At 25.1% G+C, this 13,375-nt stretch overlaps 4 protein-coding genes across 5 annotated transcripts; 1 reads left to right on the top strand and 3 right to left on the bottom strand.

Moving 5' to 3' along the window:
* Nucleotides 1-1,277: 1,277 nt before the first annotated feature.
* On the bottom strand, nucleotides 1,278-2,660 carry LOC126899967 (transcription factor IIIA-like). The gene is made up of 2 exons (XM_050675273.1): nucleotides 2,401-2,660; nucleotides 1,278-2,182 (listed from the first exon to the last, which is right to left on the bottom strand). Exon 2 carries the CDS (start codon nucleotides 2,162-2,164, stop codon nucleotides 1,334-1,336), a length of 831 nt encoding a protein of 276 aa, XP_050531230.1. The 5' UTR covers nucleotides 2,165-2,182; nucleotides 2,401-2,660; the 3' UTR covers nucleotides 1,278-1,333.
* Nucleotides 2,661-2,761: 101 nt separating this feature from the next.
* LOC126899965 (putative uncharacterized protein DDB_G0282133) lies at nucleotides 2,762-5,601 on the top strand. 2 transcript variants are annotated; one of them, XM_050675271.1, is made up of 3 exons: nucleotides 2,762-2,899; nucleotides 3,032-4,422; nucleotides 4,883-5,601. In XM_050675271.1, the coding sequence occupies exons 2-3, from the start codon at nucleotides 3,060-3,062 to the stop codon at nucleotides 5,041-5,043; spliced, it is 1,524 nt and encodes a 507-aa protein (XP_050531228.1). In that variant the 5' UTR covers nucleotides 2,762-2,899; nucleotides 3,032-3,059; the 3' UTR covers nucleotides 5,044-5,601. The 2 variants fall into 2 exon arrangements, with proteins under 2 accessions (XP_050531228.1, XP_050531226.1); XM_050675269.1 differs by having other exon boundaries at nucleotides 2,773-2,909.
* A 188-nt stretch (nucleotides 5,602-5,789) lies between these two features.
* On the bottom strand, nucleotides 5,790-9,226 carry LOC126899966 (beclin 1-associated autophagy-related key regulator). The gene is made up of 9 exons (XM_050675272.1): nucleotides 8,885-9,226; nucleotides 8,122-8,227; nucleotides 7,852-7,933; nucleotides 7,519-7,759; nucleotides 7,266-7,450; nucleotides 7,051-7,204; nucleotides 6,809-6,985; nucleotides 6,218-6,341; nucleotides 5,790-6,157 (listed from the first exon to the last, which is right to left on the bottom strand). The coding sequence occupies exons 1-9, from the start codon at nucleotides 9,076-9,078 to the stop codon at nucleotides 6,020-6,022; spliced, it is 1,401 nt and encodes a 466-aa protein (XP_050531229.1). The 5' UTR covers nucleotides 9,079-9,226; the 3' UTR covers nucleotides 5,790-6,019.
* Nucleotides 9,227-9,361: 135 nt separating this feature from the next.
* On the bottom strand, nucleotides 9,362-13,309 carry LOC126897602 (uncharacterized). Its single transcript, XM_050671320.1, has 5 exons — nucleotides 12,594-13,309; nucleotides 11,897-12,230; nucleotides 11,024-11,098; nucleotides 10,656-10,745; nucleotides 9,362-10,590 (listed from the first exon to the last, which is right to left on the bottom strand). The coding sequence occupies exons 1-5, from the start codon at nucleotides 13,043-13,045 to the stop codon at nucleotides 10,489-10,491; spliced, it is 1,053 nt and encodes a 350-aa protein (XP_050527277.1). The 5' UTR covers nucleotides 13,046-13,309; the 3' UTR covers nucleotides 9,362-10,488.
* Between the last annotated feature and the right edge of the window lie 66 nt (nucleotides 13,310-13,375).

Genomic DNA, 13,375 nt, shown 5'->3' with positions numbered 1-13,375 from the left:
ACTAAAAAAAAAAAATTTTATCTTCGCTATATAATTATTTTTGTTATAGTTAGACAGCGTTGAATACAGATTTTTTTTCTATGAATTAGAGCAAGCAGAAAAAAAATTGCATTTGTAAGATTATTCCAAAAAAAAAAAAAAAGTGGTTTTCAATTTAATACTGAAACAACCCCAGTCAATTTTCAAATATAGTTATACTATCATTATCACCCCGTAATTGTCAAGGAAGTTACTAAATGACAGGACTCTAGTCCCCTTTTAAGTTTATCTGGATTCAACAATGTGGAGGAAATAACGCCAGTGTATTTATTTACATTGTTCATTTTACATTTAAATTTGATTAATGAAGTACTTTTGTATCAATTATTGTATTTAAATTTTAAAAAAAATGTCATATTAAAAATCAAAATATTTTATTTTACATCCAAATTGATACTTATGAGACTAAATTTTACAAAATTTAATTTAATAATTCTACTTGTTCTAAAATTGTATTTATAGCAAATAATAATAGTATAATGCGGGTTCTGAGCATTTTTCAAGATAACATTTTACTTTTTCTTATTTATTAAAATTCTTTCTTATAATAATACTCCTTGATCATTGTAAATACTGAATATAAATTAAACTCATTTAAATATTTTCACTCTGGAGAAAGAAAATAATAGATTGAATAACTATGATAGAGATATGAAAATATTATCAGGAGAGAGAATGGATATTATGTATAGCTAAACATTGACTAACTATTTTTAGTGAGTAAAGAACAGTTTAAGAGTTAAAAAACAAGCATGAGCTGGTATTAACTGTGACCAAATCTATGACGATAATATTTAATAATAAAATTTCTAATGTGGAAAAATAACAATAAAACAAAGAAATATAATGAAACAAAATTTTCTGAACCATTTGACATATTTTGAAGGTAAAGCAGACTATTTACATTGCCAAGCACTTGGAAAAAGTTTACGAATGAAAAGAAAGAGAATAGAAAGTCTTTAAAAAGAATAGAGTTAAAAGATAAAAGTAATAAATTAGAAAAGAAATGATAAAGTCTACTATTTCATAATCCAAAATACCTACATAAGTAGAAATTCAATGGAAAAGAACTGATTTTCTAAGAGAACTGGTGAAAGAAATGAGAGATCTGATTTTATAAATAGAAAATTTGGCTGAGATAAGACTTGAAGATATAGCTAAAAGACTTGTTTGGGAATCTGAGGAAATTACATAAGATGTTCTAAAAACAAATAAACAAATAATTTACTAATACAAAAAAAATATTTAAAAATTAATATTGCTGTAGAGTACATGTAAAGTTATCAATTTATTTTTACATTTTTTTTATCTCGTACTTTAATGCTAAAGATGCTAGTTTTTCTGCCATACAAGGTTTAGATTTTTTTTTTGGTAAATTATTTTTTCTGTTTACCATAGGAACAATTTTTCCATTTGTTTCATGTAATTTAATATGTCTTTTATAACATATTTTATACTTAAAATCCCAATCACATCCAACTACATCACATTTATAAATACGTTCTCCATGTCCAACTTTAATATGATCAAGGAGATTTTTATTCAATGCAAAAGTTTTATTGCAGCCTGGTTCAGTACAAGGGAAACAAGGCATATGTTTTGTAACATGTATTCTTATTTGAGACTTGTGAAGAAATTGTTCATTGCAGTGTTCACATGAATAAGGCTCGCAATGATACTTTTCCATATGTTTAGAATATAACAACCAATTGAACTCTCTATGAGATAATGGACAGTCGGGCATATCACATTTAAATCGGTCATGCCGAAGAGAATGTCTATCAAGATCATGATTTGTAAAAAATTTTTTTCCACAAACTTTACAACAATGTCTTCTTATGCGTTCTATAGGGTTTTTTATTCTTGCTTGATGTCGTTGTAAACCCCATTTAGTATTGAATAGACGATCACAATGATCACAAGGTAATGCTTCTTCTAAACGAGGCTGGTTTTGATGAGCTTCAACTATATGTCTTTGTAAATGTTGTTGTCTATGGTAACCACGATCACACATAGGACATCCAAATTCTTTAATTCCTCTGTGGCGTTGAATATGAATACGTAGACGATATGGACGGCTAAAGCTCAATGAACAATTTTCAAATGGGCATAAGTGCTTTACCATTATAACTCAATTTTAAGCCTATTAAATAAATACAAAATTATAGAACTGCTAAAACATCAACTAACTTTTCAAAATTTAGTTTACAGTTCCTATTAGAAGTTTAAATAAATTTTTAATGTAAATTAAATGTATGTATTAAATAAATCTTTTAGGAGTATATATATATATGAATAAAAACTTAATTATCTAAGTTTTGTGTTGGGTTTTTAGAATGGTTAATAAAAATAAAATCTTACTTTTATTCCTAAGTTCGTGTGATGATCACAAAAAATATCAACAAATACAGGTAAATATCATTAAATAAAACAAAATTTCTGAGACGTGGAAAACCAAATACTTTTGTACTAAGTAATTTATAAAAATGTATTTTTATTTTAACTAGTAATAAGTTTAGAATGATATAATAGATTTATAAATATATATATAACGATAAAACTTTGACATGAAAAAGACTTAATTTACTTATTAACTTATTCAATATTATATGAAAAACACGATAAATGCAACAGAAACATAGATTTTACTTTGACGATAAAGACCTATTGAAATTTAATCGTGCCTCCATCTTATCAATAATAATATAAGAACAAATCTTCTTTTTTAGAAAAAGATAACATTTGCCTGTTGTCATTGATAAAATTATATATGTATCCAATACAAAACAAGACGTAACAATACATTCCAAATCCTAAATCTAATATTCAAATGCCAAAATTAAAAAAATTAAAAACCTTTGTAAGTAAAAGTGAGTGTTTCTATTAACAATTAAAAATATTTTTAGTTTATAACTAAATATCTGTTTTTAATCAGCTTTTAATTCAAATAAAAATTTATTTTGTAAATTGACTAATTTTTTAATTTGAGTAGGAACATGCTTGTATAAAAACTCTAAAAAATGGACCATTCAATCGGACCACCAACAACATCAGCTAGAGTAGGTGGTGTAGGACCTCAATGCTATGTTTTAAATGGTACTGCTACCATGCTTCATCAACAGCAATATACTGCTGCAGTTCCGCTTTTACTACCACAATCTATTAATTCATCAACTACCTCACCTCCTTACAACATTCATTCAAATCATCGAAAGTTAACACATGGTAATACATCTGACAATAAGTTCATTAATGGATATAATCAAACTTATAGTGTTGTTCAACAAACACCACAAGTAGTATCTGTTATTACACAACGCAACCACAATTCATCAATTCCACATACTATTAATAATAACTATTACCAATCCAAAGTCAGTAATACAGTTCAATTATCAAATAATGCAAATACTGGTAATACATCCTCCAATTTGTATTACTTTGAAAGTAATGGAGCTACATCTTCTCAACCTCAACCAATAGATCATCATGCTCATAATAGTAACCGAGAAGGAGCCCAAATGCGTTTAAAACAAAATACTACACAAGTTTCAGCATCACCACAATCTTATTACAACGAAAGACTTCCTATAACAAATCGAAATAATATCTCTACTATGTCATCATCTTTCTATGATCTACAACGCTGGCCACAATCTCAAACTCAAACACATCAATATAATAACAATACAACTCAAGTACAAAATACTTATAATAACCCAAACTCTTATTACAGTGGTTCTGTAAATCTTTATAATAATAATGTACAAGTACAAAATCAACAAAATGTTGTTGCACCAATGCAACAACAATTAACTTCTTTAGAACCATCATCAAGAGTTGTTGTACCTGATATTGAATTAGAACTTAGCCATCTTGTATCTATTCCGGTTAATAACAATTTATCAAATAACGTTACATCACCTAGTCTACCAATTGTCAAATGCTCAAAACCTTCTTTTATGGATAGTTACCTAAAATTTTTAAATGGAAATGAAGAAACACGTGAAAATAATGTTCCTCCACCTGCTAAAAAACTTCTTTTACCACTTGCTCAACATAGTGCCAAACCGTTATCTGCTAGTACTAAAAAAACCACATCACCAAATAACCATAATCTAATTAAAAATAATACAAAATGCAACACTTCAAATTCTCTAACACTGGATGATGATCCAAGATATTTTCCTTTAGCAAAATCTACATGCCGTTTTTCATCTTCAGACAGTGATGATGACTGCTGGAGTAAAAAGTCTACTACTACAACTTCTATGAATACCACTGTTAATAATGTTCGTAATTTAAAAAGTACATCAAAAAATATATCATCAAAAAATATGAAAATAAATAAAATAACACCAATTTTGGAATCAAAAACCATAAGTAAGTAATGATTTATTTTTTAAAAAAATTGTTTTTTATCTATGTTTTAAGTTATAAAATTTAAAAAGTTTGTTATTGTATTTTAAACTTGTTAACTTTTTTTTTATGAAGCTTAAATTAAGCTTTATAAAAAAAAAATTACAAATCAACAATAATAATTAATCTAATACTAGAGTTAATTTCTTGAGATGACAATAAACTGAAATTGTGAAAAAAAGAATGATGTGACTAAGTCAGTGGTAACATGGTAATATCAGTTTTAGTATTTTTTTATGTATTTTTAAACTCAAAATAATTTCAAAATAATATTCTTTCAGAATATTTATAAACTTGCTAGTTTAATATATTGATATATAATGTATACAAAAAATATAAGATTCCAACTTTGTCAGTCCTTTTTAGATTTGTATAATTATTTTCAAAAATGAATGACATTATAATCATATATTTTAATTAATAGAAACTCAAAATCGAACATCAAGCCAGCCAAAACGTCGACAATCATCACAGCGTTTAGCTAAATCTAAAACTGTAACTACAGTCAAAACAGCAATAAGGAACAATGTGGATGCAACTGAAGAGTCTGAAGATTCTGATATTGATCCTGCATGGACTCCATAAAATACATCGTATTTTACAAATGATAATTATTATTTATGAACTGTGTACATGGGTTATTTAATTGTTATATTGTGGTAAATTATTTTTAAACCTGGATACTGCATATTGAAAAAAATTATAATTTTAACTAATTTTCATATTTGAAAATTGTTTTGGCATAAAGTATGAAATGAGATTTTTCAAATAATTACTTTAAATCATTAATTATTCATTTAAATGATTAATATTTTTTCCGATGATATACTTCAGTTTTTTACTTCTTTTAAAGAACTAACTATAATTAAGAATGTTTAAAAAAAGGTTAAGCTCTCCAGGTAACATATTAATGTTTTATAAATTAATAAAAGAACTACAGTAATCTTTATCTTAGATTGCATAACTTTATTGATTGTGTAATCCATTTTTAAATTAATAAAAAAATTATTTTATATAAAAACACTTCCTAAACTTTACAACTATTTCAAGGTACTGCACCTCTATGTTACTTTAAATTTCTATTTTTAATTTATATGTATTTATGTATATTAATGATGAAAAATAAATGTTTTATTGAAATAATTGAGTTATTATTTGATTAATTTAAAGATATTTATTAAAAATTAAAATGTGTTTTATTAGTAAAATATAAAATTGGTAAAGATTATTATTATATGTATGAAAAATACAGCATAGATGAGAAATTCTGTAAGAACTAATTTCTTGAAAACACTGTTAAGGTACATGATTAATTATTTTTAATATAAAAATAAGCACTAATTTATTTATTTATTTACAATTACTATTTATATATACACACATATATATATATATATAACTATAATAAAGTTGTAAAAACAAAATAGTTTTTCATCTAAATAATAAACTTAACAATAAACATTTTTTAATAAAATATGTGCAAAAAGTATGACTAATCTGTATTAAAAAAATTATCAATTAAATAATTAAGTATACGCCTTGTATCTCTCAAATACAAAATCTATCGATTAGTAGTCCATCCACGCCATATTGATGCTATACTTGCTGCAGTACTTGCAACAAGGCCTGCTCTTACAACACTACTAGTTGTCTGTAAAGCCATTTGATTATGATCAGCAGGGTATTCAACATTCGGAACCTAAAAATAAAATAAAAATTTAATTTTAGATGATCCAAAAACATTGAATAATTCACTCACAGCTTCCCACTCATAATAATTGTCATCTTCAGAGTCAGAATCGCCACTAAATGAATGTAACTGCATAACAATTTTTTCTTCCAAAGCATTACATAATTTTGCATCAATACTCACTGAGTCAATCCTAAATTTTAATTTATACTGTAATATAACTATTAAATTCTGTTTCATATTTATTTAAATTTTGGGGCAATAGTAAAATAGAACTTTTTAATAATTAAATTAAAGCAAATTCTTAGTCAATTAAATTAGGAAAACACGGGGCTAAAAATATTTAAAAAATAAATAAAGTCACTTGTTTATCATACACTCCAGTATAGGTAATTTTCAATGCAAGTAATAAATTTTGACATAATTCAGATGCATTAAAATAAAAAATTTCAAAGGTAAGCTGATAAGATTTGTAAGAAAAATCAATTTTTATCATTCAATTAATCATTTATTTTATATACTACAACCTGTGTATCATTTAATATTTTAAATTCTACAATAATCATTCATTAATAAAAATTTGAAAATAATGAGATACATATTATACAAAATCTTTCACAATTAATTTAAACATTACAAAAATAAATATGAATAACATACCGTCCTAAATCACTGACATTTGTATTAAGTAAGTGAAGTAAATTTTTCAATGTGTGATCAGGACTCAATAATTTTGGATCAACATTTTGAGAGAAACATAAATATAAAATATTTGCATTTAAATGGGTAACATATTTTGAAAATTTTATTTCGTTTAATTCATTTCCACAAAATTCACTAAAAAATCAAAACAAATTTAATAGATTAAAATGATCTGTTTTAAATTAAAGACAAAACAATACCTTATATTTTGTCGTCTAGGTAAAAATATATCAAGAAAAAATGATAATTGTTTAACTAATTGAGAAGTATAGGTCAATGCAGCACTAATTGTACAAGCAGGATTAGGTTCAACTAATGATTGATGAAAAGCATAGTCTTTATTTTTATCTGAAACTATAATAAAAAAAAAATGTAAAGTATATTAATTAATTGTAAATTAAATTTAAATATTAACCCCATTCATAATATGATGAATAGTCTCCATTTGCTGGTAAGGTAGGAGCAACAATTCTATATCCAAGTTCAGTTTGTCTTGACCATTCATCACAAGTATCAACCCATTGACCACATACATATGTTAATTTAGAAGCTTCTGCTAGAGCATTACTAATACTACTATTTGCCTGTAACTCTTCACTTCTAAAACAGTAACATGAAATGTTACAGCTACTAAATTAATATAATTGTCAAATTTTTATTTTACTTACGGTATAACAGTAGGATGTACTTCATCTAAGCAAAATATATGAGTCACTAACTGTTTAATACGTGTACGTATTATGTTTTTTAAATCAGGTTGTATAGTACACAATTCATTAGTTTTTTCTTTTAAAGTTTCTTCTTGCCCTTTGGTGAAATCTTCTAGTCGAACTACCCGCCTACTATATCGATCAACTCTCGATTTTTGACTATCTATTTCAGTTTTTAATTTTTTTAAGGCACTTTTTTCTAGAAATATAAAGCAAAGTATAAATTTAAAAAAAAATGTTTTAATGATTACGTGTTTTAATAATACAAAATTAAGTTTATGCAAAACCTACTATCTAAAATAACTTTATTTTTATCCATGATTGATAAATTTAATAATTTAATTTTCTCTTGCAATATGGATACCTCACTTCTCTAAAAAAAAAATAGTTTTGTATCATTATAAAATATATTAAATATTAAATAATAACATCCCATAAAAATTTATATATTTTAAATTATAACCCTCAACCAGTTTATCTATTTGAATACAATAATGTGTTTAATTTAAATATTTTAACATACAAAGTTTTCTAGAACACTGAGAGTTGTTTGAACCTTACCTTAAGTAAAGTGTGATGTTTTTTGGTAAATAATTTGGTGCATTCTGTTTTTAGTGATTCGCAACTGCAGACAATATTTTTAAACTTTAAGTGCATTTTTGAAAACCTAAAACAAAAAAATTAACTGTAACATTATTTTATAAAAATGCATATCTTAATATATAAACAGTGTATGTAATAAAATTTAATGATCAGTTACATTTTTTTAAATTAATTTAAGAAACAAAAAGTACATAATGAAATGTATTACATGTGATTCATAATTGTAAATAGTAGCTTTGTTTACAAATATTTTTTAATAAACTCTACTTTCAATAAAATTTTAATTGTTTGCTTAACTTATAATATAATATTTAAATTCGGTCCTTAAAAACATAACAATAATCATTCTCATAATTCAGGGCGAAAACAGTTATGTTGTTCCTAGTAATATTTTACTAATTGAAAAGTTGCTTTAGATCTTATTTAAACAGTAAGGTTGTTTTGTTTTTGAATAATGATTTGGATAATAATATTTTAATAATGCATAAAATATTACAATGAGGCTTAAATAATAAAAAGAAAAAATTAACTACTGAATAATTTCAAGAGATAAAAAAATGTTTGGTAAAAAAAAACATACATTAATATGTGTCCTATATACAGAAAAGTACACAATAGAATTTTAGATTTTATTGGAATTCGTTTTTTACTGAAGTTGACAATTGACAATTTTCAGTTCCCTAAAATCTTATAAGCTTAAAATTTCAAACACATTACTTACCTTCCTTTTTCCAAAGAAGAATGACCAAAATCACCATTGCTTACACAATTTTGACAATAAAATTTTTTTTGAAAATTATGACACATAGGGCATTGTTCAGTACTACAACACCATTTTTGATTGTTTTTTCTAAACTCTCGTACATTATAAATGTCAGTGACTGAAGTATTAGTTTCAGTTCCTAGTTTATCCATTAGATATAAATTTATATAAAAAATTAAATATAACTATAATATAAACATAAAAAACGGTTTTAACATAGATTCTAAAATAATTTTAGCAAAAATAAGAACCCTAGACAACTATAAGAACAAAGCATCATTTATGAGGTTCAAAAGTAAGAAGTTAAGTAAAATGTCAAGATAATGTTATCAATCTATAAAAACATCTGCTATTTGTTATCAATTTATTTTAATTATTTTTTGAGTAAGCTAAAATTTTAATTAACTACATTGTTCATCTAACATAATGCACGAACATTAAATCATTTATTAAGATGCAGAGGAACACAGCAGTTTTAAATAAATTTAAGTTAAATAATTTACATATCGTTTTTATGAAAATCGATTAGCCTTGATATAAATTAAAAATATAGCACAACTATGTAATGTAGGATTACGGATAATTTATTTTGGTGAAAACTAAAATATTTTAATTTACTTGTGTTTTCCAATTTTGAATGTAAAACACGAAGGTTCCTTTGAGACCATATGTGTCTTACATAAAGTATAATATTGCTAAATAGAAATTCGATTCAAGCAACTTTTTTTTGAACTTTTGAAATTTGTTTCTAGATAAAGTAGTGTTTAGAAATATTCCAGGAAGAGAAAGGCACTTAAAATTTCAGCATTTATTTAAAAAGATTTAAATATTAACTGTCTCTTAAAAATAGTTGAAAAGTTAGAAGAGGATCATATTTTTATGATGTTGGGCAACAGGAAATGAAATTTAAAAATGTGAATTTGTGGTCGGAGATTCATATACAAAGTGTTCAGTAAGTAACGAAACAGATCAATTGTTATAAACAGTGAGAGCCCTTTCCTTACTTACTGAACTCTCTAAATATAAAAAGTTTGTTTATGTTTGGACATAACTAGGCACGTCAAAAAAATCCAGGCTCCATACAAATAAAAAAAATTTTCAAAATTTAGTTTCGACATTTTTAAAATAACTTTTTTAGATATTCCTCTTAGCTAAAAAATCACAGACTTATTGCAATAATTTAAGTTACAATTTACTGAAATATCAGTTGTTTATAAACAAATAACATAAAACATTAAATAGTTATTAAAATACATTGAAGTATTAAAATTTTTATTTACATTCACAAAAACTTAATTTATAATAAGTAAATTTTACTTCAACCCAAAAATATTTTTAATATGATTTTTAATAAAACACCTACTTTAACATGATTTTGATGATGATTTAATTTCACGATGGTCCCTACAATCCCCGAAAAAGAATTTTAATGTCAAATTTAAAATTAATTTTTTTTTGTAAGAACTATAATAAAATTTCTAGCTATAAGATGCAAGTATCACAAAACAACAAAAAAGGTATAATTATATTTAATATTATATTAACAATAAATTAATAATTTTTTAATTTGATCTAATAGTGTCATTTTTAGACAGTGTTACGCTTGCAGATGCAGTTTTTAATTGAACTAAAATCAAGAGGTACGTAACTATCGAACCCATTATCTGAAATAATATCAAATGATAGTTTCAAGGAAATTTTTTTAAAAACGTACATAATATACACTCACTGAAATAAACATGGCAAAGTCAAGCTGTATAAAACCATAAATAATAAAGTCAATCTTTAAGTCTAACATTTCTAGAACAAAGTCATTTACCTGTAAATAAAACTTTAAATATAGTAAACTATTTAGTTCTTAAATTAAAATAAAGTAAATTACAGTAACTGATAATCTATGTAAAATTTTTAATTTTCAAAATTGAAATTAATTAAAATCCCATACAATTTTCAGTCTATTAATAAACAAAGAAAAAAACTATTTGTATTAATACACAGAGTTCGGATTAAAAAAAAAAATAATTCCTTGAGAATAACTTTATTAAAACATAAATTTATTAATCATTTTTGCACTGATAATTAAAAAAAAATACTCACTTTTTTTTTAACATTACATAACAAAGAGTAACATTCATTGTTTTTCTGTTGCAACATAATTGGAATTGTGCGAGCCTGCGATATTTTTAAGCAATTTAATGTGTGGTATATTAATTAAAAGTTATTTATAAGTTAAACATTTATTATTTAATTATTATAATCAAATATTTTATAAGTTACAAATCACAAGTTCAACAATAGTTTTAAATTATAACTAATTGTTCAACTTAAAAAATTAATATTAATTAATGTTCTGTTGAAAATTTTAATGCATCATAATAACACTAAAACCATAATTGAATTTAAAGCCAAGAGAGGTGCTAAAAAGGCTATTAATTAATTATTAATTAGTATATAAATGATTCTTGTAAAAGCATGAGATAAGCAAAAAAAAGGTCTTAGCCACCTCTTTAAAAAAATCTTGTCGATGTCAAATTTTATGAGTATGGCATCACGAAATAATAAAATAGAGAGAAAAACACTCCAAGCCTGTGAATGGGGAGGTCTGTTTTTAATTTATTTATGTACATCCATTAATAATAAAATATTACACCTCGTTTTTACCAAAAATATGATATAACAAGTCATTTAAAAATTATTATAAACTTAAACGTTTTATGAAAATTAAAATAAAAAAATGATCTCAAATATTATAAGAAACAGCATCTAAACTTCTTTTAACAGTGAATAATGAATATTTGTAAATTAATACCCCAACGAAAAGATAATTTCAATTTTTGAAGAACATTTTTTTATCATTGTTTTATGAATCACATCCCTTAATTCCTGAATTAATATTAGTATTAGAAAACCAAAATGGTATATAATGACTAAGTTTTTTTGGAACAATAATATTTAATAATTTTAACGTACTTGTTCAGAAGTTGTGTAACATACATACACTATAAAAAAAATTTGAAATGCTCTCACAATCGATTCGTAAAGACAAGATAAAGTAATGCGAGATGAATTTATTTCATTAGACATCAATATGTTGTTTGCAGCGAGCATCATAAAAGTTATTCCATATACGTTGTCAATAATGCATAAGAACAATTGAGTTTGAAACACTTTCATGATTATTATGCAAGTCTTATGTATATCTAAATACATTGATCGTATAGTTGAAAAATCATTATGAACATAATGGCTCGATGATGATAGACCGTATAAATTTATAATTTTATTAATTAATACATGCAGTAGCCTAAAATTAAAAATCAACAAGATATATATTAAACTGTAAGATGTAAATTGCTATTAAAATAAAAAAAGCGCATTAAGCTAAAGTTTCGTATTTTGGAGCGGAATTGAGGGTGTAAAGTTTTTAAGTTCAAACGCACTAGGGTAAACTTCCAATTGCCCGTGTTAAACCTGCTTAAATAAAAATTAAAATAAAATGTTTTATTACAAAAAATAATAAAAATATACATATAACTTTCATTAAATTATACTGTATATTTTTTTGCATTCTATACAGTTAGATTATTATTATTATTTTCTTACTGTATTTACTATATTTCTTCTAAGACATGTATCAATTGATAGTAATGTTTAATATTTAACTGACCTTTTCGTTAAAAGTACATTGTTCATAAAAATATTTGTGACATAACAGTTGGCTGTAACCGACATTGTCTGTATTACAGTCGTCACTACTAAGTTGTACCATTTATCGTTAATAAACTCCAATATTTGTATATACTTAAGAATGAAATGTACAGCCGCTAAGCATAACACCCATATACTTCCACGGCGTTCTATTGTTTGTCTACTTTGAATCAGATATACTCTGTCAAATTTGTCGTGATATCTACGCAACCTCCTTAAGTTTTTGGTTTGTAGTAAGGTCAAACTTAAACTTGTTAAACTCAGCACACACGTTGTCAACATTTGTATTTGACTGGTCAAGCTTCCATTATTGACATACATAGTCCCTGTGACTAGTGACACAATAATATCGATAACCGAAAATATTTGCAATGTCAGCAGAGCAAACATCACAACCACTGAACAATCCATGACTGTTTTATTGTAACTGACTTTTCCGCTTTCTATAGTTGCAACTATTATTTCTTAAGTACCCGCTCGGTCAATATCGCCGTGAGTATGACTTTGAATAAACAATTGAAATAAAAGGCTCGAATGTTATCGATCATCCGGCATTCTGACGGGTCAGGTTTATTGTTGAAGGCTGGTGGTCATAAGTGACAGGCTGTTAAGTCATCGAAATCACTTTATTATAACTGTCGTCGCGTGTCTCTTCTTATAACTTAATTTTCGGTGAACGTTCAAGGTTCAATGCTTGCGAGCAACACTTTATGCAAGCCATAACGGCTAGACCGAAAAAAT

Source organism: Daktulosphaira vitifoliae, unplaced genomic scaffold (assembly GCF_025091365.1).
Source record: "Daktulosphaira vitifoliae isolate Bord-2020 unplaced genomic scaffold, ASM2509136v1 Scaffold_2, whole genome shotgun sequence".
Classification (NCBI taxonomy): Eukaryota; Metazoa; Arthropoda; class Insecta; order Hemiptera; family Phylloxeridae; genus Daktulosphaira; species Daktulosphaira vitifoliae.
This window is presented reverse-complemented; position numbering and strand designations above follow the sequence as displayed.

What these genes read in the sequence shown, in the direction of transcription:
- LOC126899965 (XM_050675271.1), top strand. Translation starts at nt 3,060, where the DNA reads ATGGACCATTCAATCGGACCACCAACAACATCAGCTAGAGTAGGTGGT. An exon ending in TTTGGAATCAAAAACCATAA is followed by an intron (nt 4,423 to 4,882) that starts GTAAGTAATGAT and finishes TTTAATTAATAG; the next exon opens with AAACTCAAAATCGAACATCA.
- LOC126899967 (XM_050675273.1), bottom strand. Translation starts at nt 2,164, where the DNA reads ATGGTAAAGCACTTATGCCCATTTGAAAATTGTTCATTGAGCTTTAGC.
- LOC126899966 (XM_050675272.1), bottom strand. Translation starts at nt 9,078, where the DNA reads ATGGATAAACTAGGAACTGAAACTAATACTTCAGTCACTGACATTTAT. An exon ending in AAATAAAGTTATTTTAGATA is followed by an intron (nt 7,760 to 7,851) that starts GTAGGTTTTGCA and finishes TTATATTTCTAG; the next exon opens with AAAAAAGTGCCTTAAAAAAA. An exon ending in ATTATTATGAGTGGGAAGCT is followed by an intron (nt 6,158 to 6,217) that starts GTGAGTGAATTA and finishes TTTTATTTTTAG; the next exon opens with GTTCCGAATGTTGAATACCC.
- LOC126897602 (XM_050671320.1), bottom strand. Translation starts at nt 13,045, where the DNA reads ATGGATTGTTCAGTGGTTGTGATGTTTGCTCTGCTGACATTGCAAATA. An exon ending in AATGTACTTTTAACGAAAAG is followed by an intron (nt 12,231 to 12,593) that starts GTCAGTTAAATA and finishes TTTTAATTTTAG; the next exon opens with GCTACTGCATGTATTAATTA. An exon ending in GTTACACAACTTCTGAACAA is followed by an intron (nt 11,099 to 11,896) that starts GTACGTTAAAAT and finishes AAAATATCGCAG; the next exon opens with GCTCGCACAATTCCAATTAT.